The following is a 27,836-nucleotide window of genomic DNA, read 5'->3' on the forward strand; positions in this document are numbered from 1 at the left end:
AATTTAGCTCAAAAATGGATGTTTATGCCTTGCAAAAATTTTGGAACTCTTGAAACTGAAACGAATGAAAATTTCCATTAATTGGATCAACAATTAAATCACATTTTCTGATAAAGATAAAAAGCTGCAATTGAGCTTATTCTGAAAAAAGTTGTAAATTTGTAGTTGTTTGTTAAACTTTAGATTTGACATATCTAAAGTAAAGAAAAAAATATGATAGATCTTTTATGCTCTTCATGGCATAGGAAAAGCTGCTTTAAATATAATTTTCTTTAGTAAAAAGCTTGTATTTATTTTAATAATTGTTTTTTATAGTTGTCGATGTTGATGAAAATGAAGACGGTGTTATTACGAAGGCAATACTGATAACGATGAGCGTCGTAGGAGCTTATATGATCTTAGTCATCGGACTGATGGTGTGGTGTCGAGTTCGCAGAAGAAGAAAAATCACTCGCAACTTAGCCAATGAGAAATTGGAGAACGGCGATCTTGAAATGAAAGAAGAGAAAGATGGTCCAAACGATAAGCTCATAGAAAATAATGACGACATTATGAATAACGATTCCGATAAATATTGTCAATTAAAAAACGCCAAAAATAAATGCAACGGCTCCGGGAAGCAGAAGAACGGAATGGTCGGCAAGACAAAGGGATCAAATGAGAACTGCGGAAATATCACTGGCGGAGAAAGCGGTCAGAACATGAGCGATAATTCTGAGCTATCGACCAATTCGAAGGCGTCTCGTAAAGGATACAGTGGAATAAATTCACGTTACGATAAAATTGTAATGCCTCGATCCTTACTGTACGATATCGCGCTGTTAGGAAGGGGAGAATTTGGCGATATCCTGCTTGGAAAGTGTCATAATTCTAAATCGAACAGAAACTCGAGGATTGAAGAAGTTGAGCTATTGGCCGATGAAGATGGTTCGATCAAATCCGAGAGCAAGAAATCTAAGTACGCCATGATCAAGTCTTTGCTGCACACTAAAGACGAGAACCATTTGGCTGAGTTCAAGCGGCAGCTAGATATGTTTTCAAAGTTAAAGCATGAAAACGTCAGTGAAATAATCGGATTGTGCAACGATATGGAGCCTCATTATTTAGTGTTTGAATACACTGATTGGGTAATAATATAAAAATACTCAATAATAGAAGAATTAAGATTATAAACAATTGTTAATTTCAGGGAGATTTTAAGCAATTCCTCTTGGCAACTAGAAATGAAGAAGAAATAGCCGCTCTCAATGAAAAGTCTGGCAAAACAGAAGATAGTGTTAGTGTAAAGAAGACCGGAAATACGACACCGTTGCTGGTGCCTCAAATGTTGACGTTAGTTCATCAAATTAGTAAAGGGATGGAATATATTTCTGACAATAGGATGGTTCACAGGTTAGTAATTAAATCAGATCTTAAATAAAATCTTATGCTAAATAATTATTTGCTTATTAACAGGGATTTAGCTACAAGGAACTGCTTAATATCGTCAAACTTTTCTGTGAAGATATCCATTCCGGCATTGACGAAGGATATGTACAGTAAAGAATATTATAAGCACGTAAATCAGGTGATACCATTGAGGTGGCTTCCTTACGAATGCGTGTACGAATCTGATTATACGACTAAATCAGACATTTACATGTTCGCTTGTACCGTTTGGGAGGTAAGCTTAATTTTTTATTATATTTACAACATAAAGCTTTGTAAGTATCGTTAATGATGTAAATGATATTTTAGATATTCTTCAAAGCAGAATTGCCGTTTATTAAGATGAGCGATTCGACTGTGCTGGCACAGCTCAAAAATAATACCCTGACATGGAAAACGCACGATGATATGCCGAAGAGTCTTGTAGAATTATTGGTAAGTTATATTCGGTCTTGTCTAATTAAACAAGTTCTGTTTCGTTTAAGATAAATCTGCTTGTGCTTTATACACAAAAATTATAATAATGCATCTTACAAAGATTCATAAAAGAAGTATAAATTAACAAAATGTTTACTTTATTTGTTACGAGGAAAAATATAATTTATTTATAATTCAAAGGAAATTATTTATAATTCAATTGTTCCAAAACACATTTTTTATTTTATGTACTTATTTCAAATTTTATTTCGTTTACACATTTGCCACGCCAAAACACTTGCAGGATAAAAAGATAAGGGGTGACTCATCTCATCTGAATAGCAATATGAAATATTGCGCCCTAGCTTAAGAATGACATTATATGGCATTTAATGATATTATATTTATATGTAATTATAAAATTGTAATTTTCAGGAGAATTGCTGGGACATATCGTTGAAAAACAGACCGACTTTCACAGAGACCACGCGTCGAATTTCCAAAATACTGAAAGAGTCGACCACGTAGAGTGGTTAAGAATAGACTGATTTTTTTATTATATAATATATATTATGTGTAAATCTTCGTCCATATATACATTTTATATATAAACGTGTTTTATCGAATGTGCTAAACGATGTAAATTTTGCTGCAAATGTCCTTTTTGGAAATATATCCTAGTCCTTTTATATATGTATATTTTATATTTTGTATACATGCTTTTCGAAGATGTTTTTTCTATGTAATATATTTTGGATGTCAATTTTAAAAATTATCTAATAAGGTGCTCTGTCTTTACTTTTGTTTTATAACATTCACTGACATCTTTTATAATATTTATATGATTTTAAACGACTTTGTAATGCAATATGCGGTGAGCATTTTTTTTTCGTGTGCATTCCTCCGATTAATTAATCACTGATTTGTAATTATGAAGTATAATGATTGTACCAGTCTGCATTTATTAGGATTAACAATACACTTAGTTTGCGATATTACGATAGTCGCGCAATTGTATTTTAATTGATAAGTGCCCCATATTTGTATATTATTATATCGACGTTTTTTACAATTTTAACGAACTGCCATATATTTAATGTTTAATCCCGCCTTTTGATCTTTTGTAACATAATTTCTAGTCATTTTGCTATTGCTTTTATAATGATAAAACATTTTTATTTAAAAAAAAAAGTTCAGATTAACTTAAATTATTTATCATTTGTCAACGTAAACTTTAGTTATATATGATGTATATATTTTATATGATAGATTTATTTGATATTCACGCATTGTGATTTTTTAATATTAGTTTTTAAAATGTAAATATATTTCATGACATTTTTAAAAATGTAAAAAACGAATCAGTAGAAACGGCTGAGAAAGCCTAAAAACTTAAATCGTATCAATGTTATATATATTATCGAGTTTAGATATTAAGATTTTTTGTAATTTATTACATTTATACATTTATTGGAATAAAAAAATATTATTCAACTTGATTTAAGTATATTTTGTCAAACTCTTATATAGTACCTTTATTTATTTTGTTGTATATTAATAATTCAAATTTAATTCCTATAAAGGTTTTTGAAACATCTTTTGCATAAATCGTCACTCATCAAGCGGTCTGGTCTTAACCGAAAGAAAGTTAAACTTGAGATGTAACAAGGCTCTGCGAACTTCTAGGAATATTCGCCTATACAGGTTAGAATTTTAAATTTAAGTTAAACCATTCCTATTAATATATAACCCATCTAATGAAGCAAAAGTATGCCTTCCGGGTGACACTTGATAAGCGAAACCATTGTGTTCTATTCATGAATGTCTACAAAAGAATACATATAACAATAATATTCAGCGCATGAAACAATGTCAATTGTTTTTTAGGCGTATGTCAAATATTCAAAAAAAAATAAAGATACTTCGTGCAGTAAAGTGTGCTTGTAGTTTTTGAAAATCTACATGGCCATTGTAAGTACATAGTATCCTATATTTTTGTATGGAAAAACACCTTTATTTGATTGTCACTTCCAATCGATTAATATGTAATTATAAGTTGTCCTACTATGAATATAAAATTTAATTTATTAACAAAATAAAATTATCCAACTTTAAAACCACTGTAACAATATCTTTTTTTCATGCGTATATTGATGTTTTTTATATATTTTAGGCTTGTATTGGATTAGGAATTTTGTTTGATTTTTATGATAATATATTTTTATAATTATCTGATAATTAGTCGTGTTTTCTTTGCTGCTCAGTGCTGCCATATAGTGAATTTCCAGTCCAGGTCAAAAGCAATAAAATCGTGCCATTGCAGTAAAAATGCTCAATTATCAAACGTTTATATTAAGATTTTTTATAATAATATTATGAGTGAGAATCAAATAAAGTACATCTAAATTTTTCCCAATAGGAGAGCGTATAAAACGGTTGCAGTGGGAACGCTCGTTACCAAGCGTCGAGCTTTTGACGTAATTTTTTTACTTCTGAGAAGTGGTAATTATTTTTGTGCTCTCCTATTGACCAAAATTCGGTTTGAATATACTTTGATCAGCCCTCTTATATTAGAAGTCCATAGTAACATCGGTAAGGACAGCTATCATATTTTTAAAATATAGTGTAATGTCGAAATGCAGACAAATTTTGGACCAATATGCGAGATGCAACGTCTGTCTATACTTTTTCTTCTGCTTATTTTCCTCTGAAAGTTGAGTTGACTTAGTTTGTATTTTCGACTTAATCCTAATGAAAGTTCTAAAACTATAATTAGATTTAAAAAATGCATTAGGTTAGGTTTGGGTTTGAACAGCAAATGGACGTTTCGCAACTGTCAAATAGAGTTTCATAGACATTTTAGAGCAGCATATTAGCACCCTTAAAATTATATTTTCTCTAATAGAAATATATATCTACTGGTGAAAATGTACTTTACTAATGAAAACATAACTTTATCAAAAAATACACATTCATTGTAAAATTTATACATCGGATGTAAATAAATAATGATAAATTTGTAAATATATATATTACTACATACAGAAAAGTTGAAATCATATAATTGTACTAGCACCTGTCAGATAATTTATATTTTCATTGGTCTTCTCATCTTGGCAGGCCTGCTGAAGTGTGTCCCAAATCAGAATTAACTAATTGAATGATATGCGCTTATATACCCTTGGTAGAATTGGTGGAAGTTTCTTGCTCGCTCGCTCAATTTTTATTTCTATTTAATTCTGCGTGTCTGTTAAAATTTTAACAGGTTGAGATCCAGCAACATTGAACACTTTTCCTTTTTGCGTTCCAGTTGATGCGCTGGTCGATGCAAAACAATAGCATTTTTAAAGGCCATGAACAGCTGTTGAGAATTCTAATCCCTCGGAATCTCTAATCGTCATGTAGGCATCGTAAATCCTAATAAAAAACTGATTGCGCTTTTAATGCACATATGCGACAATTCCTTTTCTAGCGATTAATGTGTATCTGCAATATGTGCTCTACCTAGCCAGGTCGTCGCTATATATTAGTTTCTTAATTACATGTTTAATGAATAATATTTTAACATAGAACTAGAAAATGTATTGCTTTATGGCTCTAGAAAAATTGAATATAAAATATTTTATATAAAAGTCATACATAATCCTTTGAATAGAAATCGGAACATTAAAATTATTAATTTTATTACTGATTTTTAAAATTTACTGACCATTTAATTTGTTGCCTCTTTTTTATTTTTTACCATTTCTTGAAAATTCTATATGAATTACCTCTTCTAAATATTAACTTTTTGTCGCATAAATAAAAAACTGGTATAATTAACATTTTATTTTTAATATCACTATATATATTTATATATATGAAGCATATAATAATAATATTTAAATAATATTGATCATCAATACTAAGTATTCGTCATAACAATGTCAAATCGTATGGCAACAATCGAAATATCAACAATCCATACAGATTTGAGTATTTTTTTGGTTTGTTCATTATAAACATGCTTTTTTTATATTCATAAAAATACGTACAATCCCGATTAGAGTTAAAGTTTTCCTCAATTGAAACGCATATTTATAATACGATCTAACAATGTGTATGTGCAAATTACCGAAATCAATACAATCGAACGATCCAGGAATTGACTCTTAACATATGATTTCCCACTTTGAACGTGCTTTTTGACAATCAGAAAATATTTATCAGAAATTTGGTTCATTGATTTGATATAATTGACGATTCAAAAGCTTTCGAGTTTAAAATCAAATATAAAATATATATGTATATATAGCGAAAATTTCATTTTCACGCTGCTCTCTGATATAAACTCTCCGATTTATTTTTATTGAAATTTTCCACTGTTGTATTTCATTTTTCAGAGAGTATCAGAGCGACTTAACAACAAACACTTTAGAATACACAATTTTTTAAAAACATCTTATGAAGCAATTTAGCACTTTGTTTGTAACATTCAAAAGCATGTCGACCGACAATACAATACATATACATAATTATTATATTAAAACGGAGATCAATCAACGTCTGAGACGCTTATTTTTTTTGTGACACATCACGTATCATACACATATAGGAAAACCTCATTGATTCCCAAATAATAGATACTAAATTATCTCACACATTATTCGTTATCTAAACTTTAAAGGTTTTCCTGTATTACATGTTTTTTTTTAATATAATAAGCTTACATATTAATAATGAGTACATATGTTTATTTAATGGAAGACAAGTGTATGGCTTATTTAACACACAAATATAAATATATTTTAATTCCATTTTTTAAATATATATGTATATATATATATATCTATCTATATAATATGTTTAATTTTTAATAATAATGTGATTCAATTAAATTTAAATAAAACTGTCCCATGCCAAAAATGTTGCACATCTTGAATTTAAAGGTTGTTATTTTAAAAGCAATCAATCCACATTGTATACGCTAAGACCCTAAAGCGATAACATGTTGCATTGCATTGTTTAAAAAAGGCTAGAATATAAGTAAAATACATATTAACTTCAATAATGTGTTTTTTTTAAGAAGAGAAACATATTGTTTTGTTTTATGAATATGTAAAAGAATTACATAAGAAAATATTTCAGGTTATGTTATGCATGCCTTTCATTTAAATATAGTTTTTTCATTTAAATTATAATTTTCTAATCATACAACCATAAATTTGCAAATGCCTTTTTAACAAAATTTTGTAAGTTAACATGTTCTTGCGTCGGGGTCTTTAAATATTAAAATTCATGTATGTGTCATCAAATATCAGACTATCTCAAATAAATTAGTATCCTTCATACGTACAGATACCTTTTATTTGTTTTATAAAAATGTATTTACGTTAGAATTAATATTTATTGATTCTAATGTAATTATGTTCTTCATATAAAGACTGTTTAAAATAGGTTATTTACGATTCACAAAAAAGTATATGTACAATTTTTTTTTCCAAAAATAATTCACAATCACTTACAATTTTATTTTATTTTCAAAATAAAATTGTAAATGATTGTGTATTATTTTTTGGATAAAAAAAAATTCTGAATAAATTTGATATTTAAAAAAATATATGGACTGACTGCTCTTTATATAACATTTTTAACACATGTTAGGCTACTTTTAACTGCGCCATCTACGTGTTTTATTGTAACAAAACATTAAAGTTGAAACTCGAAGATGGTTAGGATTTACCGGATCAAAATCACAATCTCCGACCATTTTTTTATAAATTATAAGCATTGGTTCTTGATAATTTGTGTATTTGCGAGAACAGTCGTAAGCTTTACTTAAAACTTTTTGTTTAAAAAATAAAGAGATTGTGGTTTTTAATCCAGATGAGTTCAAACTATTTTATTGGTATTGTATAATTTTACATTCTTCATAATATAAAATAATTTATATTCAAAAAGCAAATTAGATTAGTTTTACTGCAACTTATAACCAGTTTTTTTAATATTATTAAAACAATATTGTTGTTCATTTTACAAGGCCACACTTTCCCGAATGCAAAAGCGCATTGATTATGGAAAAATGTAATTAAATTAATCATATGATCAAATTGTTTACATATTCGTAAATACATATATTGCTTTTGTATATTTAAACATATATCAGTTTATTTAGTGTAAGGAGTTATGTTCATATTACATTTATTTCAGAAGCACAACAATTAACAAATCTAATTATGGATTCACTCCTTCAAAAATAAAAAGGAAAACGTTAAAAAAGGTCCCTTATAACTTATATATCCAAATTCCATTACAAGTAATATACATATGGGTTTTTGTTACATAGTTTTAATATTTATATATTTATACCTTATAATATCAACTCTACCGTAAAATTTGGTACAAACTATACGTTATAAATCCATTCTGGCACCGTAATCAACGAAACCATAAAAAATATAATAGTCGTTTTGATAAACGCTCAGACTTCTATGAAAACATGTTAGTCGTATTAAAACAATAATTAAAATCAATATTGAAGTTAAGAAGTTAATTATCACAATGTAAACAAAACGTAAACAAACATTTTCTTTTTCTAAGTAATTGAACGTCGCAGATTTTCTCTGTTTTTGCACCATCACACGCAAATTTTACCTATAATTATAGTTTATAACAATTTATTCGATAAAATGATATGACTCTTTCGGAAGATAAAGGTTTCGTATATAGATATGTTTTTCATTTTTTAATCTATACATATCGTTCATATGAATGTTCTCTGCGATTCGTAAACATCAATAAAACGCTAGAATATTTACAAAGACAATCACTAAGTATTCAATGTAAATTAAAAGTTAATAATAATAACAACTTTACTTTTTTTTAATTAATAATAATATACGTTCCAAAAAGTTATACTATATATTTATATAAAAAACAACAAAGAGAAAAAAGTGCTTTTTTTAGTTAAAGGTGTTTTGAAAATTGTAAAAAAAATAATAATACAAATCAGACGGCGCGCTTAAAAGTAGCCTCTGATGCAATTTGTTAATCCATTCCATAAAATGCACAAAAAATATTCTAGTATTGAGTGCTACCTTTAAGCGTGTCGTCCGATACAAAACATTGAAGCAAATTAATGAGTTTCATTTTTTTATTATTCCATTGTGTCGTATTGGACCTTCTTGACTTTCAGGTAGCGGAAGATTCCATAGCCGGTGACAGTGCAGAGGACCGCTATGGATAAAGTAGCACCGACGGCGATCGGAGCCGTCTCGTCCCTGAGAGATCCCGAAGCCGAACATGCGAATATTGGTCCAAAGGCGTTCTTAGCTTTGTACATGAACGCTTGCAGCTGGAAGTCCCTCAAGAATAGAGTGGCTTTCTGGTCGACTTGATTACTGAAAATAGATAAACAATTTAATAAAACAGTAAATATCTAATAAGGATATAGTACTCTCCGGTTACTTAAGAATGTATTACGGTGATATGTAGATATGTTTTAAGCAAATGGAAATTTATTTTGAGAAATTAATAAAAATATTTGCTTTCAATCACATGTGCATAAATGAGTTATTTTAGCAGTGTTTTGTACAATTATTTTAGCTCATTCCTCAAAATATTTGATGACTTATCTCATATTCACAAATTCGTCGAGTTCCATTGGTAATTGATACGCAAAACTCTGCATAATTGCTTACTCTTCCGAGTAAACATTAACACATATAAAGTGTTTTACGCAATATTTAGTTATCTTATTTACGTTAAACATTGCTCAATACAGTCTTTCATGTATTATTGATTGCCATGATTTTTAAACAAATATGCTATTTTATATGAGATGAAGTAGCTCATTATTAGAGAAATTTGAATACTTAATATATACAACCTAACTCGGTTTTAATTATTCGTCCGCAGGATTAGGAAAATCTAATCTGTGATTTTCCTTTGGAATTATAATTTCCCTCTATTTTTCAGTGAAGTTATATTTTCACTAGTGAAGTCTAAATACATTTTCACCAGTAGAAATATATTTCTAGTAGTGAAAATATACTTTAACCGATAGGGGCTAGTGAAATTATAAGCTGCTTTAAAATATCTATTAAACTCAATTTGACAGTTGCGAAACGTCCATTTACTGTTCAAACCCAAACCTAGCCTAATGAAATTTTAAAATCTAATTATAGTTTTAGAACTTTCATTAGGTCAAGTCCAAAATACAAACTAAGTCAACTCAACTTTCAGGGGAAAATAAGCTGAAGAAAATGTATAGACAGACGTCGCATCTCGCAAATTGGTACAAAGTTTGTCTGCACTTTAATAAATGGTCCGCAAGTATAACTAAATGATCAGTAGATATAATAAATAATCAATAGCCGTCGCTCAGTTGCCATGTGATCAGTTATTGGTACTAACGAATTTTGTTTTAAAAAATAGTTGTAGGGCGACACATCAGTTGCTAAGACCAAAATATTCCGAACGTACGTGCCATTTAGGTTAGGCTTAAGTTTGAAAAGCAAATGGACTTTTTTTAAATTTATTTTAATGGCTGATTACTTTTTTAATTTTTAATTGATTATTTATTGAATTATTTACTTAACAAGTAATTAATTGCCAATATTAAATTAATTATAACTATATTTTTTAACTTGTTTTAAATTGTCATTAGGTTCAAGAACGTTGTTCACTGACAAAGCAAAGTCGAGGGACAACTGGGCATCTTGAAGAGAGTATGTTGCCAATAGTGGAATATACGTTATTACCAAGAGGTATGTAATACAAAGATTTACCTCTAGTGACTAGATTTATAAAATTTAAAGTCTCAGTGATGCAGAATAGCCAACCACTGAAAAATATCGTGCTCAGTATTTCTATTACCAAAGAAAATAATGACTTAATTTGATTCAGTTTAATTGCATACAAAGGGATGTTGCATCTCGGAGATAACGAGATAACGACAGAGAACAGAAAGCTGTTTTCGCGACAGTCAAGAACTACAATGGACTAAGTCTATTACTTCAATTAAATTCCAATTACAACTTGTTATAGTAAAACTTTACAAATTATTCTGCGTGTTCTCAATTATTAGTGAATGATAATTGTTAGTTTTAATAATTTTAAATATAGTATACATCAGCAAACTTACATTTTTACATGTTTTTGAAACACTACAAATGTAAATATTATGTCATCCAATTGATTTTTCAACATGAGTATGATTTGAAATGGACGGTACTGCATATAATTTATATTTATATTGAATGGAAAGAAGTGAAAGTGTCAATATATTTGAGCAAACTATGCAAACTTTGATTTATATTTACAATACATACATACAATTGTATATATATCTACAAATTTTACAATAAATAAATATTATATTACTCATTAAAAAATCAACCGAGTTAATAAACTAATATGCGGTAGGAAATTTATTGGATTATGTGACATAGTGAAATAATATTAAAGTATTATTCAGACCGGGATAATTATATAAAATAATATCACTACTTACGCTGTATCGTAGTTCTCCAATTCAATTGTGGTCTCGACTGTACATCCAAAAGACTTCCCCACGGGCGTGGGGAATAACAATAAAGCATGTTTGGTTGGAGTCGTCAGTGACAAAGGTACATTCGGCTTATCCACATGCTCCAACAGTTTATTATTCGTGTTGTATAAAAGTTCCATTCTACTGACGTACCATCTTTCACCACCCGGAGTCTAAATTGAATAAAGCATTGAGTTATTACCATCACAAAATGATATGATAATTATATTTATTTACCTTAGCAAAGCTCCATATGAGCTTAAATCCTTTGAACGTAATAGTCATAGTTTCAACGTCTTCGAATCTGCAATTTCCAGTAACGGATGCTTCATCTGGCACGAATGTATCGGCTTCCTATAAAAGTAACATTTAATTGTTTATATAAATAATGTAAATATCAGAATGAAAACGAAAAATGGTATTATTCAATAGTTACTAACGGAGATATGTATATCCATGAGGGTTAGTCAAATTAAAACTGTAGAATTACTATAAATATTTACAACACTGCTGTATTTGCAACATGCATTGAAATGGAGCATTACTATTAAGTTGTAAAGTGTAAAACCCATTGAAATTCATTGTTTATTAAAAGTTTAGTACGGTGATACACGTCTGTCATACTATAACGTTTTGTAACAGTATGAGGTCTATAGCAGACTTTTTAAACCAACTCAGGCACATCAAATAGTGATATTAGAGTCAATTGCAGCGAGTAGCAGTGAATGAAAAAGGTTTTCATTTGACTCACCCTGTATTAATTGTATTTTTGTAAACGATTCTTCGAACAATACTTATGAATGAACGTGCTGGTGAATAGCAGTATTTAAAAATAGTTATTATAGAATTTCTGAGTTGCGTAAAATATCTACTTCATATTTCACATTTTTTAATATAAAACGTATATATGTTATTTTTAATAAATCTTTGTTCAGCGGTTATTTCCATTTCAATGGTAACAAAGCTTTTAAATAGCTATTTTTAAAAGGGGCGATAAATGAAACATAACTAATTATAAACCTATTTGTATAAAATATTACATTATAAAAATATTTACTGTAGAATTTCACCCAATAAAACATAGAAAATGTGTTTCTGTGAAAATGTAAATGATTGGTTAAAAATAAATTTATCAAATATAGTGACCTCAGAGAGAAATCGTGATATTCTTAACATCGTAAAAAATGATTTTTAAAAACCATAAAAAGTAATCATCGTAACTTATACAATGTAATGTGATATTTGAAGCATGCATTAAAACAAGTATTATAATATGACGCCCTCCCCCTTGAATTTGGCTAGAAAAATGCATGTCATTGCATGAAATACTATGAATTATAATGAATCGAAAAATTATAAAATGACCATTGAATGGCCAACATTTGCCACCCCCCTAAAAAAAGCTGAAATGACATCCCTGATTCTATTCCAGAAATTCCTTAAATAAAACAGTCTCGAATCTATCTCGAAAATATTTTTTAAAAATGTCATTTCAGTGAAATCATATTGGAATACATGTTCACCAGTAGATATATATTTTTATCAGTGAAAATATCATTTATGTGGCAGATGCTAGTAAAATTATATGATTTCGACTTTGCCATATGTAATAATATATACATTTACAAACTCTTTGCTACTTATTTACATGCAATGTATAAATGTTACAGTGAATGTGTATTTTTCAGTGAAGTTATATTTTCACCAGTAGATTTATATTTCTACTAGCGAATATATAATCGAACTGATAGATGCTAGTGAAATTATATGATGCTGTAAAATGTGTATGATACTTAATTTAACATTTGTGAAACGTTCATTTGCTATTTAAACCCAAACCCAACTTGACCTAATGAAAGTTTAAAAGCAATTATAGATTTAGAACTTTCATTAGGTCATGTCTAAAATATAAAATCATCTCTCAGGGGAAAATAAGCGCATCTCGTATATTGCTCTATGGTTTGTCTGCACTTCGATATTACACTATGTTTTAAAAATATGATAGTTATTTACCGATAGTTATTTACCGATATTACAACAGATTTCTGATATGAGAGTATTAGTCAAAGAATATTCAAACCGAATTTTAGTCAATACGAGGGCGCAAAAACAATTATCACTTCTCAGAAATCAACAATTTACGTCAAAAGCAAAAAAATCGTGTCAGCGACTACAGTGGGAACGTTCGGTAACGAGCGTTCTCACTGTGGCGGCATGATTTTATTGCTTTTGACGTGGATTTTTGACTTCTGATAAGGGATAATTGTTTTTTGGGCTCTCCTATTGGACAAACTTTGGTTTATCTATTCTTCATTCGATTTTTACTTATTTTGAGTAATAATATTGTCTTAATATAAACGCTAGATAACCGAGAAATTCTAAAAAGAAATCCCTTTTAATTTGTCAAGAAAAATGCATGTAATTTAACGAAATACTATACTACGTAGTATGATTGGTATAAAAAACATCACTGACTGGCCAATTTTTGCCCCCCTTTGGAAATGAGCTGAAATGACGTACTTGCATCACACTGTAATCTTACGCACTCAACATTATAGCCCAATACTGACACATGAATTATTCTATTTATTAAATTATTTATACACATATATACTTTATAATTAAATTATTATATTTAAATTATATAATAATTATTATAAATAATATTTTGTGAAATACAAATATATATGAAACAGATCTTCGTGAATAAATTGCACCATTCTGCACCAAAACACGAAATAAAAATAAATTAAAACAACTGGTGTACGTCAAGGATCTCATTTAGGTTATATTTTATTCTTAATTTTAATTATGTAGAATAGAGCTTTGTACGACCAACGAACTTTTCGTACTGCAAACCTGGATTATTCCATGAGTTATTTATAATTCACCACATTGCATAACCCAAAAGCATGGTACTTGAATTCTTTGCATCTACTGTGAAGAAATAGCTAGAGGAAAATAGCTTGCCACTGAATGATAATGCACCTAGTCACACATTTAATTTAAAAGATGCCATGGAATTGTTGATAGTTCAGCTTTCTGAAGTGGTCCAATAAACCAAAATGTCATAGCAAACATTAAAAAGCACTTTTAATCAAGAGCTTAGTGATCAACCTGTGTTTACAAAGAAGAATCTGATGATAGAGCCTAAGGCATGAAGGACCTACACTTGGAATAAGACATAAGAAAAAGAAGAGTATTAAGTGACCGCAGAATATCTAAATGAGCTGCAAAAAATATCAGGTAGAGATAATAGAAAAAATGCTTCTTCAGAATAGGAAAAATTGGTCCAATTCATTCAGCTACTATCAAGGAGATTCTTTAGAAGTTTTTCATAAGGTTAGTAGTGAATATATAGATTTCTTTGATTTATTTACTCGTAGTTTTCCATCCTGCAACGTAGCTTATTATACTCCTTTGACCATTTCAACATTTATGTCCAACTCAAAGTATAATAGATAGAAAATACAAAAGACACTTACAACTTGCTCTCCAAGCTTATTCGTGTACTTTATCATGAGCAGAGCGTCAGTCTTGAGTAAAATGCAAGTAGCTCCCGTCGAACTATTCACTCGGTACATAGAAGTAGTGGACGGCGTTGGCACTGGCGCCGGAGGACCCACTAAGTTTCCTGATATTAGACCCTATAAATAAAACATTTATTCAAACAATTTTATTATATAGACTATGTTATGTCATAACTAATAACTTACATCGCTAGGTGAAGGTGTTGTCCTACTGTATTTGGTAACTCGGGGCTTCTTCGTCGATAAGCCTTCCAACTGCAATCCAGTTACGGTGCACAAGGCACACCCTAGAATCAAAATTGATTTTTGTTAGGATGCAATGGCACACAAACACAGTTTTGCTGTTCAGACAGTTGTGAAAGTTGATAAATAGGACACGGACACAAGTAGCACAACTCAAAACTTTACCTAATTGAAATGTTGGTCAATTGAAACAGTTGTATTAGTTTTTGAGAATGAATGAAATGAGATTATTATATAACGTTGCATAAATAGCATTTATTTATTTGTTCATAATATTTTTAATGTAATATCTCACCCTTTTAATTTTAATTATAATTAAGAACATATAGATCAGAAGCTAACTAACAGTTCTCTTTCTAAGATATATCAGAGTAAATATACTATATATTTATATTTTCATTATATTCTGAAAGTTTACCATTGAAATAAATCGATGTATAATATGTATATATTTAAAAATAATCTTAAATATAAAAATATGGAAATCCATAAACCAATTTTTTTGTCGTAATGTTTTTTATGATTGATTGAAATATAATGTAAACAAATTTATAATGCGAGTACATGGGTTTTTTATACCAATCATACTATGTAGTATAAAGTGTGTTAGTGAAATAAAGACATGTTTTATTACCATAAATAAATAATAAATAACTTATTATGCAAAGTACATCATTCTAAATATAAAATAATATTCATTATATATGTACATACATTAAATACCATATAAAACACGCAAATATTAAAACCTTTTATTTACTTATATACCGACTCATCTATAATCAATCTATAATTTATTTATTTTAATCAATATTTACGAACAGTGAATTGCAACAAATATTATAACCCCAAAGGGAGGTCCCACTATCTAAAATTATTAGCGGGGAGAGTGAGAGGATGTTATATTTTATTTTTTCCTCCCAAGAATTTTAAATTTAATAAAATTTATTTTGGTAAAAATTATGAATTTTTAATTCCGGGAGTCGGGATTGATTATATATATTATATTTATATTATATTTTCCTAGATTTTCCTTATCTAGCAGATAAATATCGTTATAAATAATATAAATAAAATCAAGCTGGGTTTTTCATAGTGGCATAATAATAGTTTTTAGTTAATAAAATGTATGTTTCCAAATTTAATCTGGTGTCCCACTACTTACTTATATGTGTATATATTACGTTGTGACGCATTGGGCTAACGCCTAAATAATCTGGTGCCGTCACTTCAAAAGATCTTAAGAGGCCAGTTGAATTTAGCAAAACGTAAAAAAACGATATTAAAATATATCCTTGAAAATAGGAATTAAATATTATTGCAAATGACTTGGCACTATCTAGTAGTACTATCTTGGCACTATCCGAGGATTTTTAAATTCCTAAAATCTTTTGCGCCCTCCTATTGGTCAAAATTCGGTATAGATATGCTTCATTCAATTCTCACTTTTTAAAGTAAGTTGTAATATTGTTATAAAAAAACTTAATATGCATTTCCACTGCGACGGCATGATTTTATCGCTTTTGACGTGGATTCTAAACAGGGACGCCCCTTGAATTCAGCCAAAAAAATACGTGTCATTCAATAAAATACTATGGATCTTAATAAAATGGAAATATTAAAAAAACGACAACTGATATTGTTATGTATGTTCTGACTGTTGCTAGCAAACTATTGCTGCAGAAATGTGATGCTAAGGCTAAGAATACAATCAACACAAATAATTGTTTGTAGACGAACACAACAACGACTGTGAAATTACTGAAAAACAATATAATATTATATATAATAATAATATTAGGGGTACTCAAAAGAAGGGACGTTTTTATACCGAATAACTTTGACAGTCAGTTGTGATTTATTTGTCGTTCGGGTCGCATGTCTTTCTTTCGGTAGTGTTTTGATTCATTTCTGGAGAGTGCGTTACGAACATAAAACATAAAAAATACCTTAAGTTTCAATGATAGATTTCGTTCCGAGTAAGAAGATTTTACTCACTTGTATGCTATGTATTTCACAAAAAAAATCGGCAACCATAGCAACCAAAAACATTTGCGCCATCTATGGTTAACTTTCACTGGTTCGTCAATTTAAAAAATGCTTGAAAATATTTATATCTGGAAATATTTGGAAACACCAAAAATCATCAATGATGATAGTATAGCTGCAGAAATTGAAGCTAATTGAAATATGTGGATACAGGAGTTAACAGATAATACATGATATTCATGGTCTAGCATTCAAAGGAGCTTAAAAAATATTGGAAAGGCATTGAGACAATGCGCGTGGGTTCCTCGCGCAATGAGCGACGAGAACAAGGCGACGCGCCTGCCTCATACTGCGAGAAAAAAATAAACTCCATATTCTCCCCATATAGCTCCATCAGATTATCAACTATTTAAGTCTCTACAACATAATTTAGATGGTAAAAAATAATAGTTTTATAGATTTAAAACATTTCTTTCTGAATATTTTAATTAACAGCCAACCAGATTTTACAAATGTGAGATTAAAAACTTGCCTGATCGATTTGTATTTTTGTCGATAGAGATTATTAATAATATTGTAAAATAAATTTGTTATTGAAAAAATAATTTTCATTAAAAATAACGTCCTTTCTTTTGGGTACCCCTAATATTAATAGCTATACGAAACACGATTACTGATTTATATTTGCTTCTTCTTATTATTATCTGATTTTTTAAAAGTTCACTAATATGGTAGCATTAAATAAAAATAATAGAGTTGGGTGTTACAGTAACAAAAAGACAAAAGTTTCGAGCGCAAATAGCGATATTATGAGCGTGAAGCGCTAAGTTTGCACGTAGCGCATTGAGCTAAATAGCAGCCAATATTCCAGTATATTTTAATTAGTATAATTCAAATTGTTTTGATTTAACTAGCTCTGGCTAAATTTAGAATGTATTGCTAAAAATAAAACACATTCAACGAATTCGTTTTTTTGTATTTTTATACAAATGAAAATATAATTGTATAGATACTATTAAATGTGAGAAATATGTTTGAAAAGTTACTCCGATTCATGAAATACAAGGTTTAACTTTACATTTCTTATACGTAGATATTATTTTTAACCTAAAAATGGAGCATATATTATCGTTTCGGTGAAATTAGTTGCGAAAGACTCATAAAACTAATTGATTTGTGTTTTTATTCAGCGTAAACAAACGAAATTGCGTATCTGAGCAAACGTTCAGTTAACGGTATCCAATAACAATTCTAGAGCACTTGTATAAAAACCGTGGAATTATATTTAATCAGAGGCAAGGGTCTGTGTTTGGGTTCTCAATCGAATATTCAAATAGTTGATCGAATATTCGTAAAATATTCGGTTATACTATCTTGAATGAAATTTGAAAAAACCTTAGAACGAAACAATTTGTATACTTGAACAGAACAGGTAATTGTTTTTTCTCTCAATATACCCAAGTGACTAGTTCCGCTCTGAATACATGGTCCTTTGTGCGCCTTTATTTTGTTTAAAAAAATTGTCTTTTTATCTATATTTATTATCCATTTGCTAATAGTTGACTGACAAACAGTTGCAAATCGTAAACGAAAGTCACTTCTATATCCGCTGTAAATTTGCTTTTGACATTTTAGGAAATACGTCTCTGGGCAAAAAGTATGTAAAATAATAAATTAAGCATTCCTTTTGACGCCCTCACTGATCAGTAATTCGCACAGCATTGTATTCTACATATTTTATAAATTTCTAAAAGTTTATAAGTAATTAATGATTAATTAAGATAATTATTATTAACCAATATTTATTTTTTAATCAAATAATATTTTACAGGCATTTGATTGATTTTTGCATTATTTGATTAAATTAATTAATATCGGTAAAAACCGAGAAAAAAAATATGAATATATTCGAATACTTCATCTATTTTTATGCAACCTTAGTAGGTGTCCAAATATATCCGCCGAACCAGCACGATAAACAGTTGGTATAAGTCTGCGACTAACACCTAAAAGATTCGAATACCATATGAACTCTAATGTTTTTTTTTAATTTATGATGTTTGCGAGATTGGATTTAGAGATTATTATATAATTATAAAGCCGATCGATCGTCACGGATTTGGTTTAATGTCACGGATGGAATAAATTCAAGCTAGTTCCATATTGATTGTAAGCTGTAAAAATAGTTCATAATAAATAAAGTAAAACACTGATTTACATACTTTAATTTGGGTCTGGTATCTTATTGATTGTGTTTACTGGGCTGACGAAATATCCATAAAAATAAAAAATGTGTACTGACGTCGCCGCCGCTCGTTACCGAGCGTTCCCACTGCGACGTCACCGACACGATTTTACTGCTTTTGACATGAATTTTTGCCTTCTGAGAAGTGATAATTGTTTTTGCGCTCTCCTATTAAACAAAATTCTGTTTCAATATACTTTGATCAGCCCTTTTATATTAGAATCCCATATTAATATGAGTAAGGATAGCTATCATAGGGCAATATGTAAGATGCGATGTATGTCTGTATTTATTCTTCCGCTTATTTTCCCCTAAAAGATGAGATGGCTTAAATTAAAAATTAAAATAATTATATTTATTGTGAAAGTACTACCTAGAAAGTGGGTGCTTTTGAAGGCAATGTTCCGCTCCTTTTATTTATTGTATGTATGATATAAAAAGGGCTGAAGGAACTGAAATACATCAGTACATACATCTCAAACGACTGTAGTTTAGTTCAGATTCATTATTTAAGGTCGGTTTTTACTTTTTTTATACATATATTTTTGCTATAATTTTTTTTAGGGTCGGGCCCTGGGAATCTGTCCCTTCTCCAGTGGCGTAGCTAGAGTATGTGCCCCCCCCCATACATGTTTTGTAGGGTCATAAAATCAGCATTTCTTAAAATAATAAATTGGTTATTATTATGCTCTTGTTATTCGTAAATGTACATAAGTTTTAGTGCATTCAGGGTTAGACGATCCCATCGCGAATATGCCGCCCTCAAGCAAATGCAGCCCGGGGCGGCCCCCCCCTCCCCCCCCCCATAGCTACGCCACTGCCCCTCTCCCCCCCTCTCGGCAGGCCTGCTTATTGTATACATATATTCTGTTCTACGCATGATTGACCACTCATAATTCACGAGTCACTTTGGTGGAGTACAAGAATACATTTTTAAAACAAGATAAATAAAGGGATAAAATAGTACTCAATTAAATTAGCTGTATTTTTTTATCAAAAATCTCTTTTTAAATACTAAAATAATAATCTTGTTAAGACCCCTTGATAAAAATGAAACGTTTTTTTATCCACATTTTTTTTTAGCCCATAAGCGATTACTCTCCATCTATTTACATCAATCACAATCTGCTTCAGACATAAAAAACATCCCCTATTTCTAGGAAATTGCGCACGATGAGTTAACGCTTCTGCGAATAAAAGTTACTGAAATAGTAACACCGCTAGGTCTAAAATAGATTTTTTCAATTAAAACTCGATCGACTTTTACGGTTCGACGCCTTATCGATCCTACATATATAATAATAATGACACAAAATAGCACACAGCCTTCGTGACGTACATACATATCTAATACGTGTAATGTACGTGATTTACGTTCTAATTCTGGGTTGTCATTAAATAATCAATTACACGCGAAAGGATTTTATGAATGGACGGAAAACTGAAACATGAAAATACACTTAATTATATGTAAATTATTAATGAAATGCGATTGTTGTGTCTAATACTAATGTATGCACAACGGATGGCATGCGGTCATTGTGTGTTCGTTCAAGGAACACGTACAAGAATGATTTTGTAATCATTCGCTGTGTGTATGAGAAGAAGATGCTGGGTGTAACAAAGGAGACTGAATTGAATCAGATCAGATACAGATCAACATTGCGAATAGGATTCGCTTTTTATATAAACAAAAAGTAACTATATTTTTATATATACTTTATTTCTTTCAGTCTCATTTAATGTTATTACGATTTCTGAAATATTCATATTCTATGCACGTACATATTATTTTTTACCTAAAAATATTTCAATGTTCTTAAAATGAGGAATAGAAGGTAAATGTATTTTTATTACATTTTTGAATCACGTACAATTTTGTTTAATTACTTATTGATACGTGATGCGATCGTAGCTTTGTCTGCATTTCGTATAACCCAAGATCAAGTTGAACTTTAAATTTTAGACTTCGTAGCTGGACGTGAAGAGGGAAGGTCACGATCGATGCTTGGGGTAGTTCCGCTTGGTGCGAGTACGGATGTACTCTTGTGTATCCCAAGTCGGAAGTATCCAGAGGAAGTTTTTGATAAAAGTTCCCGACGGAAGTGTATTCCGAATGGAAGTGTGATGTACGTTATGTACGCGTTCATATTTACTAACTAAAATGGAGGGAGCTCATTTTCATGGATTTATTTTCTGCTTTATCATTGTAACTGCCGTTGTATGATCAGCTAAATTTATGGAAATGCTTAGAATGACAAGAATGTCTGTCAACATTTGTTCATAAAATATAATTTGTAAATGCATTTAACGATCATTGTTTATGGGGCATTAAGGGATAGATTTAATTAATTCACTGACTAATTTACCGTATCTCCGATCGTCACGTACGTCAGCATAACAAAAATGCGCTTGTGCGGCAAAAGTGCTAAAGCCATAAACTTGATAATATTTTGATTTATAATGCTTTTAACATATATTTGAGGTCCCAACAACATTGCAAAATACGTTATAAATAAATACGATACAAAATCTTTATTTAGATTTAGATTATATTTTAAATAAATAAAGTAAATTTTATTATAAAAATCTCATTAAAGATGGTAAAAAAATCCATTCAAATAAATTATCAAAAAATAAGATTTTTTCTGTAATTTTATTCGATAAAGTTAACTTACTTTGTATATTATACAAGAGGTAAAAATATCAAAGTAATGATGCGAAAAATTATTTTGTACTCGAAAATGTAAGAAACAATAAAAAAAATTAAGGGAAAAATAAATTTTGTGAAATCTCGTTTACATACATACCTTACATAAATTTTGATATTTTTCATAGAAATTTAATCTTTAGAATAACATTTTTGATGAATTTTAAATTATTGTTTTTCTAGTGAAAAATAACTATTGAAGTAAAATACGTAACTAGGGTAAAATAAACCAATGCAAATTTTACCAGTTGTTATTTATAGTACACTGCAAAAGCTGACGATGTTTTTATAAGAAAAGCAACTTCAATGTATGTAAATTTTAATGAATAAATTAAATTATTGATGGTTTTTACATATACGTATTTAATATATTCTTAAGGGATAGAAATATACATAATAATGAAATTTAATTCAATAATGTAAATGAAATAGCTTATTACAAGTATTCATAAATTTAAAGCAAGATATTAATTAATATGACTTTACTTTTCAATAATCTTACGTATTTTTCACAGCAAAATCTATATTTTTATTTAGCAGTTTTTTCTCTATTTTCCAGAGAAATGCAATTTTTAAAAAAGCAAAGAGCTTCGTTTAATTTAAAATTATTGTTTTCCTAATAAAAAAACTATGTAAATAAAATACGAATTTCAAAAGAAAAACAATGAAAATTCTATCTGCTGCAGCTAAAAAAGTTGAAGTTTAACGAAAATAAAAACAGTAATAGTAGTTTTAATGTATGTAAATGTATAAATAAAACCACTGATGGTTTTATACATTTATTCATATTTTATACATCCCGAGAAATTAATGAAATTTAATTTAATAAATGTTAATGAAATATGTAGCTTATTACATGTAGCTCATTAATATAAAGTGAGATATTAATATAGCTTTACTTTTCATACATCTTATTTGGCCAAAAAATATACAAAATTTTGTTCAATGGTAAATCTTTTTTTATTTCTTTCAGAGAAATTCGATTAGACTAGCAAAAATACTTTCGCTTAATTCTAAATTATTCTTTTTTCCAACGAAAAATGACTGTAAAAAATGCAATTAAAAAATAAAATATTATAAAAAAATTATCGGTTATATATATTTACCATAATATTGTAGTATACTGTGTTTTTTAAATTAAATAAAAACAGAATATATACAAATTTATTTATGTATACATTTTATATTTATACGGGAAAAGGAAACTTAATTTTAAATGTGCTTTCAAAATAGTAAATAGAGCACGGACAGCGAACAGACACATCTATGGTTTTTCACACAACACACGATCGGATTTGTCCGCCGGACATTCATTTCGGACAGATCCGTGCATGTGTGGATTCTAAAACAACAATATCTAGTATACGCTGAATCCATGATATTGTGGGTAATGGATAAAAATCTGCATAATTCATGCAAAATATAAGCCCGTTGCGTTATTCGTCAATTAGGCAAATTATCTGTAAAATTAAGCCAATGATAATGTAGCACTCCATTAGTGTATCACTTCTGACAGTTGCGAAACGTCACGTTTATTGAAGGATCCAATTTTTTTACTCCTTCGTGCATGTACTTGATGCTATCTGGCAGATATATTGTAATTGCATGAAATAAAATAATTATTAACTTTAATACTTTTTTTCATTTAAGCGGTAGCGAGCGAGCATTGGTCAAACAGTGAATACCCCATGAATAGCTCTTGAAACATGGGGTGTTCACTGTTCTGACCAACACTCGCTCACACCTAACCTGTCCAAAATACCTGCCTTTTTGCATTCTAAATTAAAGATGAACATCACTGTAATTAATGATTGATTAATTTTTATATAATCAAATGACATTTGCTCTAAATACGAAAAATACCACCGGAGCGCTACTATATATTTTTCTCAATGCACGAAAAAAGCAAAACAATTTTTACTCAATTCACGCATTCGGCAGATAATTTGTCTAATTCATGAATAAAGCAACGGGCTTGCACTTTTCATGAATTGAGATTCTTTGCCTATTTCACGTATAAATAATTTCACGGTTTCGGTGTTGTTACACCGAAATACTAAATTCTATAGAAACCCTTTTCATGGAAAAATAAATGTAAACCAATTAAAAATTTACCAGCTGTTATACTGCAAAATTTATTTTCTTTGAAAGGATTTTTTAAGGATGTGACTGTATAAATATAACCATTGATGGTTTTGTACTTACATATTCAATACAATCTAGTGCTTTTAAAAAAGCCAAAAGCGAGGCTTTAATATGGCTTTACGTTTCATACATCGCATTTAACCAAAAAACACATGATAAAAAAACAGCAAAATCTCGTTTAAAGATTTGTAATAGCAAAAATAACAGTACTAAATTAATTCTGAATTATGTTTTGTGATGGAAAATAATTAAAGAAGTAAAAGATGCACGTAAAAAAAATAAAGTAATGAAAATTTACCAGCTCTTATTTAGAATAGATTGGAAAAGTTAATGTTATTTTCTAATAAATGAAAAACAGAAAACGTAGCTTTAATGTATGTGAATGTACAATATACATAAATAAAACCATTGATGGTTTTATGTATACATATTCAATATGAAGTTTAATATAATTGTTATTGAAAATGTAATGAGTTCAGATGAATTATAAATTATTACTTCACCATGAAAAAATAACTTTGCAAGTTAAAGGTGCTAGTAAAAAAATTTTAACTGGCTGTATTTTTTTAAGTAAATTAAGAAATGAAATTTAGTTTAGATTAATACATTGAAACTCAATGTATGTAGATGTGTAAATAAAACCATTACTAGTTTTTTTCAATTTAATAAAAGCTTTTGATATAGCTTTACTCTTCATATATCGTATTTGACCTATAAACGCACCGTTAATCTATAACAGCAAAGAATCGTTTGTGTACCTATGTACTTACATTTTTAGAGAAATTAAATTTTTAGATTGACAAAATAGTTCGTATGTATTATGCATTATTATTTATACAAGAAAAAATATTTATGCAATTAAAATAAAATAAAAAGTTTACCGACTGTAATTTATAGCATATTAGAAAAAATGACGAGTTTTTGTAAACAAATTAAAATAAGAAGAAATAGCTTCATTGTATACACATGTAAAGATAAAACCTATGATAGTTTTGAACGTACATATTCTACACATAGTGATAGATATTTGAGAATCAATGAAATTTAATTTAATAAATGCTTTTGAAATAGACTATATATTAATATGACTTCACTTTTTTAATACAGCGTATTTGACCTAAAATACACACGTATTTTGCACAGTGAATCTAAAACCGTACAAAATTGGAATTGTTTATTTTCAATAAATAGCAATTGTTATTTAATATACTTGAACATGAAAATAATAAGTAAGCGAGTTTCAATTTTTTTCGATCATAAATTACGTAGGTATGTTTCAATTCAGGATTTTCTACAGCCACGAAAAAATAAAATAAAACATCGCTCATATTTATCGTATGATATCCATACCATATTTCTGAAATTCGATTCCTCACAATTTATGTAATACAAATGTACCAACATTATGTTATATTTATACAATTTTTTCTGCGCATATAGCCTAAAAATCCACCATTTTCTTTGTTCTCGTTTTAATCTACTAATGAAATATCGTGTCTACAAATCCAGTTTAGTATTTATAATAGAGATAATATCTTACATAATATATATATTTAATTAATTTTCAGCACCATATTAATTAATGTTAGATAAGGGCTTTTATACGTATCTATAAATATATTATTACGCATATCTATGGGGATTAATAATTAAAACGGTGCTTGAAATTGGTTTTGGGAAACACCCAATTCCGACAATATTGCATTGGTGAATTTATTGTTAAATAAATATGAAATTATTTATTAATATATATAGTAGAGAAGAGCATCTCACCTAGCACGATGTACTGTATCATCTTGGTCGTTTGGCCTTTGTTGTCGCCTCCTACGAAGGGAAACCAGGATGCCATGTCTCCTGGCCGAAGCGCTCCCGACGACAGACGACGACCGTCGCGGCTTTCTCACTGCAGTGGACGAGCTTTCGCAGCAGCAGATGGACGAAGACAGAGACCACCGGACGTTCGCGACGCTGCGGCCCACGCGCGAATTTAAATGTCAGACAAATAATAAAACCTGTGTCAAAAAAGTCCGCGGCATACCGACGACTACAGAGGAAAGTTGTGCGAAGCTTTCGACTATGCGCAAGCGAACGACGCGCGCCAAAGCTCTACGCCCATACACAATAAATACCCAAATTGCAACGACAAATCTAATGGCACTTACGACGTTTTGTTGTTGAGTTTGAGCTGAAAAATCAATGATGGAGACGCAAGCGCGTTGTCAAATTAACTTTTCAGCCGGGAAATTTCAAGCGAATTGACCTAAATGCTCAATTTAAACCAAACAAATTATAATAATGCAATTAAAACACATAATTTATTTAACATAAAAAAGTTATTAAAATCTACCATTTATGTGATTAAACGTATTTACTAGTGACATCTGTGTTCAGGGTTGTTTTTTGGAGACTTGAAAACTTCATAAAAATAAAACTTGCTTTTCAAAATAAATAATAAAAAATACATATACTAACTACTTAGTAATTAAGTTCAATTTATTCAATCGAAGCCGGCATTTTGTACGACGATACCAGCTACTAGTGACATCTGTTTTCGATTTTTCACACTAATATATTCAATCCCGCGTCGGCGATAAAGCGCGCTGTTTTATCAACTCAATGCATCACGAGGGGTAGTTTTTATGCGCATGGCTTCGAAAACAATCCCGAAATCTGAGCCGGCCCTGCATATTATTAATATTGCCGCTATTTTACTTCTATTGCTTGGAATGAAAGGTGAAAAAATATCTCACTGAAATAAAATTATAAAATAAGGCGAAAGGGGGAACGCTAACAGAACTAGCTGAGGGTTTTGTTAACGTTAATAATTACAAATCGGGAAAATATTACATGCGAGGTCTCCTGAAATACAGGGACGTTATTTGGGGGGGGGGGCAGTTGAGGGCATTTGCCCCCAAAATTTAATTTTACATCGATCACTAGTTTTAGTATTAAATTTAATACTGAAACTAGTGATCGATGATACTTTTAGGATGTTGGCCGCCCAATAATAAATACAAATTTAATAATATTAAAAATTAAATGTTATGCCTTTAAAACTATCGGGGAAATGGGAGAAGACCAACGATCCTTGAACTGGAATCTAGTTTTTATTTCAAATATATATATATATTATTAGACATTTTAGCTCTTTATTTTTCGTATTAAGTTGTATAAATCCAGCAATGATTGTATTTGCAAACTTCATTACCTGATCAAAAAAACTGTATTTCAATGGCGTTTTGTGTAACAGACGGCTATTTCAAAGCGCCCACATTCTTTCGTTATTTGTGGCGTTCACAATATATTCCGTTTTTTGTTTTAATGCTGTTAACGCTGTTTCTTTGTAAATGCAAAGGGCAAAAAATAGTTGTAGAAGTTATTGCAATGTGATTATGAGTGGGCGCCACAATTATTTAACAGGAATATTGAATAAAATTTTGACTTTGAAAATCCGGTTTAAAATAAACCATTATGTGAATGAGTAACACTCGTTTATAAAAACTACTACCCAGATCCGCCTGAGAGTTGCATGTCACTGAATTATATTTGTATAATGTTACGCCTTACTTTCAGTTACATGAAAAATTTAAAGCTGCATAG

The 27,836-nt window shown here is 29.5% G+C and overlaps 2 protein-coding genes across 2 annotated transcripts in view; one reads left to right on the forward strand and one right to left on the reverse strand.

Moving 5' to 3' along the window:
- Nucleotides 1–3,344, forward strand: part of LOC148227606 (tyrosine-protein kinase-like otk) — a 42,912-nt gene extending 39,568 nt beyond the window's left edge. Inside the window, exons 15-19 of the mRNA XM_088202050.1 lie at nt 316–1,127; nt 1,190–1,392; nt 1,456–1,663; nt 1,738–1,863; nt 2,281–3,344. Coding sequence (XP_088058176.1) covers nt 316–1,127; nt 1,190–1,392; nt 1,456–1,663; nt 1,738–1,863; nt 2,281–2,373 — 1,442 coding nt within the window. The 3' untranslated portion in view covers nt 2,374–3,344. The remainder of the gene's footprint in view (nt 1–315; nt 1,128–1,189; nt 1,393–1,455; nt 1,664–1,737; nt 1,864–2,280) is intronic.
- A 4,351-nt stretch (nt 3,345–7,695) lies between these two features.
- On the reverse strand, nt 7,696–26,332 carry LOC148227607 (lysosome-associated membrane glycoprotein 5). Its single transcript, XM_088202641.1, has 6 exons — nt 26,010–26,332; nt 15,091–15,191; nt 14,860–15,021; nt 11,612–11,728; nt 11,339–11,547; nt 7,696–9,224 (listed from the first exon to the last, which is right to left on the reverse strand). Exons 1-6 carry the CDS (start codon nt 26,083–26,085, stop codon nt 8,981–8,983), a joined length of 909 nt encoding a protein of 302 aa, XP_088058767.1. The 5' UTR covers nt 26,086–26,332; the 3' UTR covers nt 7,696–8,980.
- Nucleotides 26,333–27,836: the final 1,504 nt, after the last annotated feature.

This window comes from Plectrocnemia conspersa, unplaced genomic scaffold (assembly GCF_051122295.1).
Source record: "Plectrocnemia conspersa isolate PC_06_02 unplaced genomic scaffold, ASM5112229v1 ptg000013l, whole genome shotgun sequence".
NCBI classification, from domain to species: Eukaryota; Metazoa; Arthropoda; class Insecta; order Trichoptera; family Polycentropodidae; genus Plectrocnemia; species Plectrocnemia conspersa.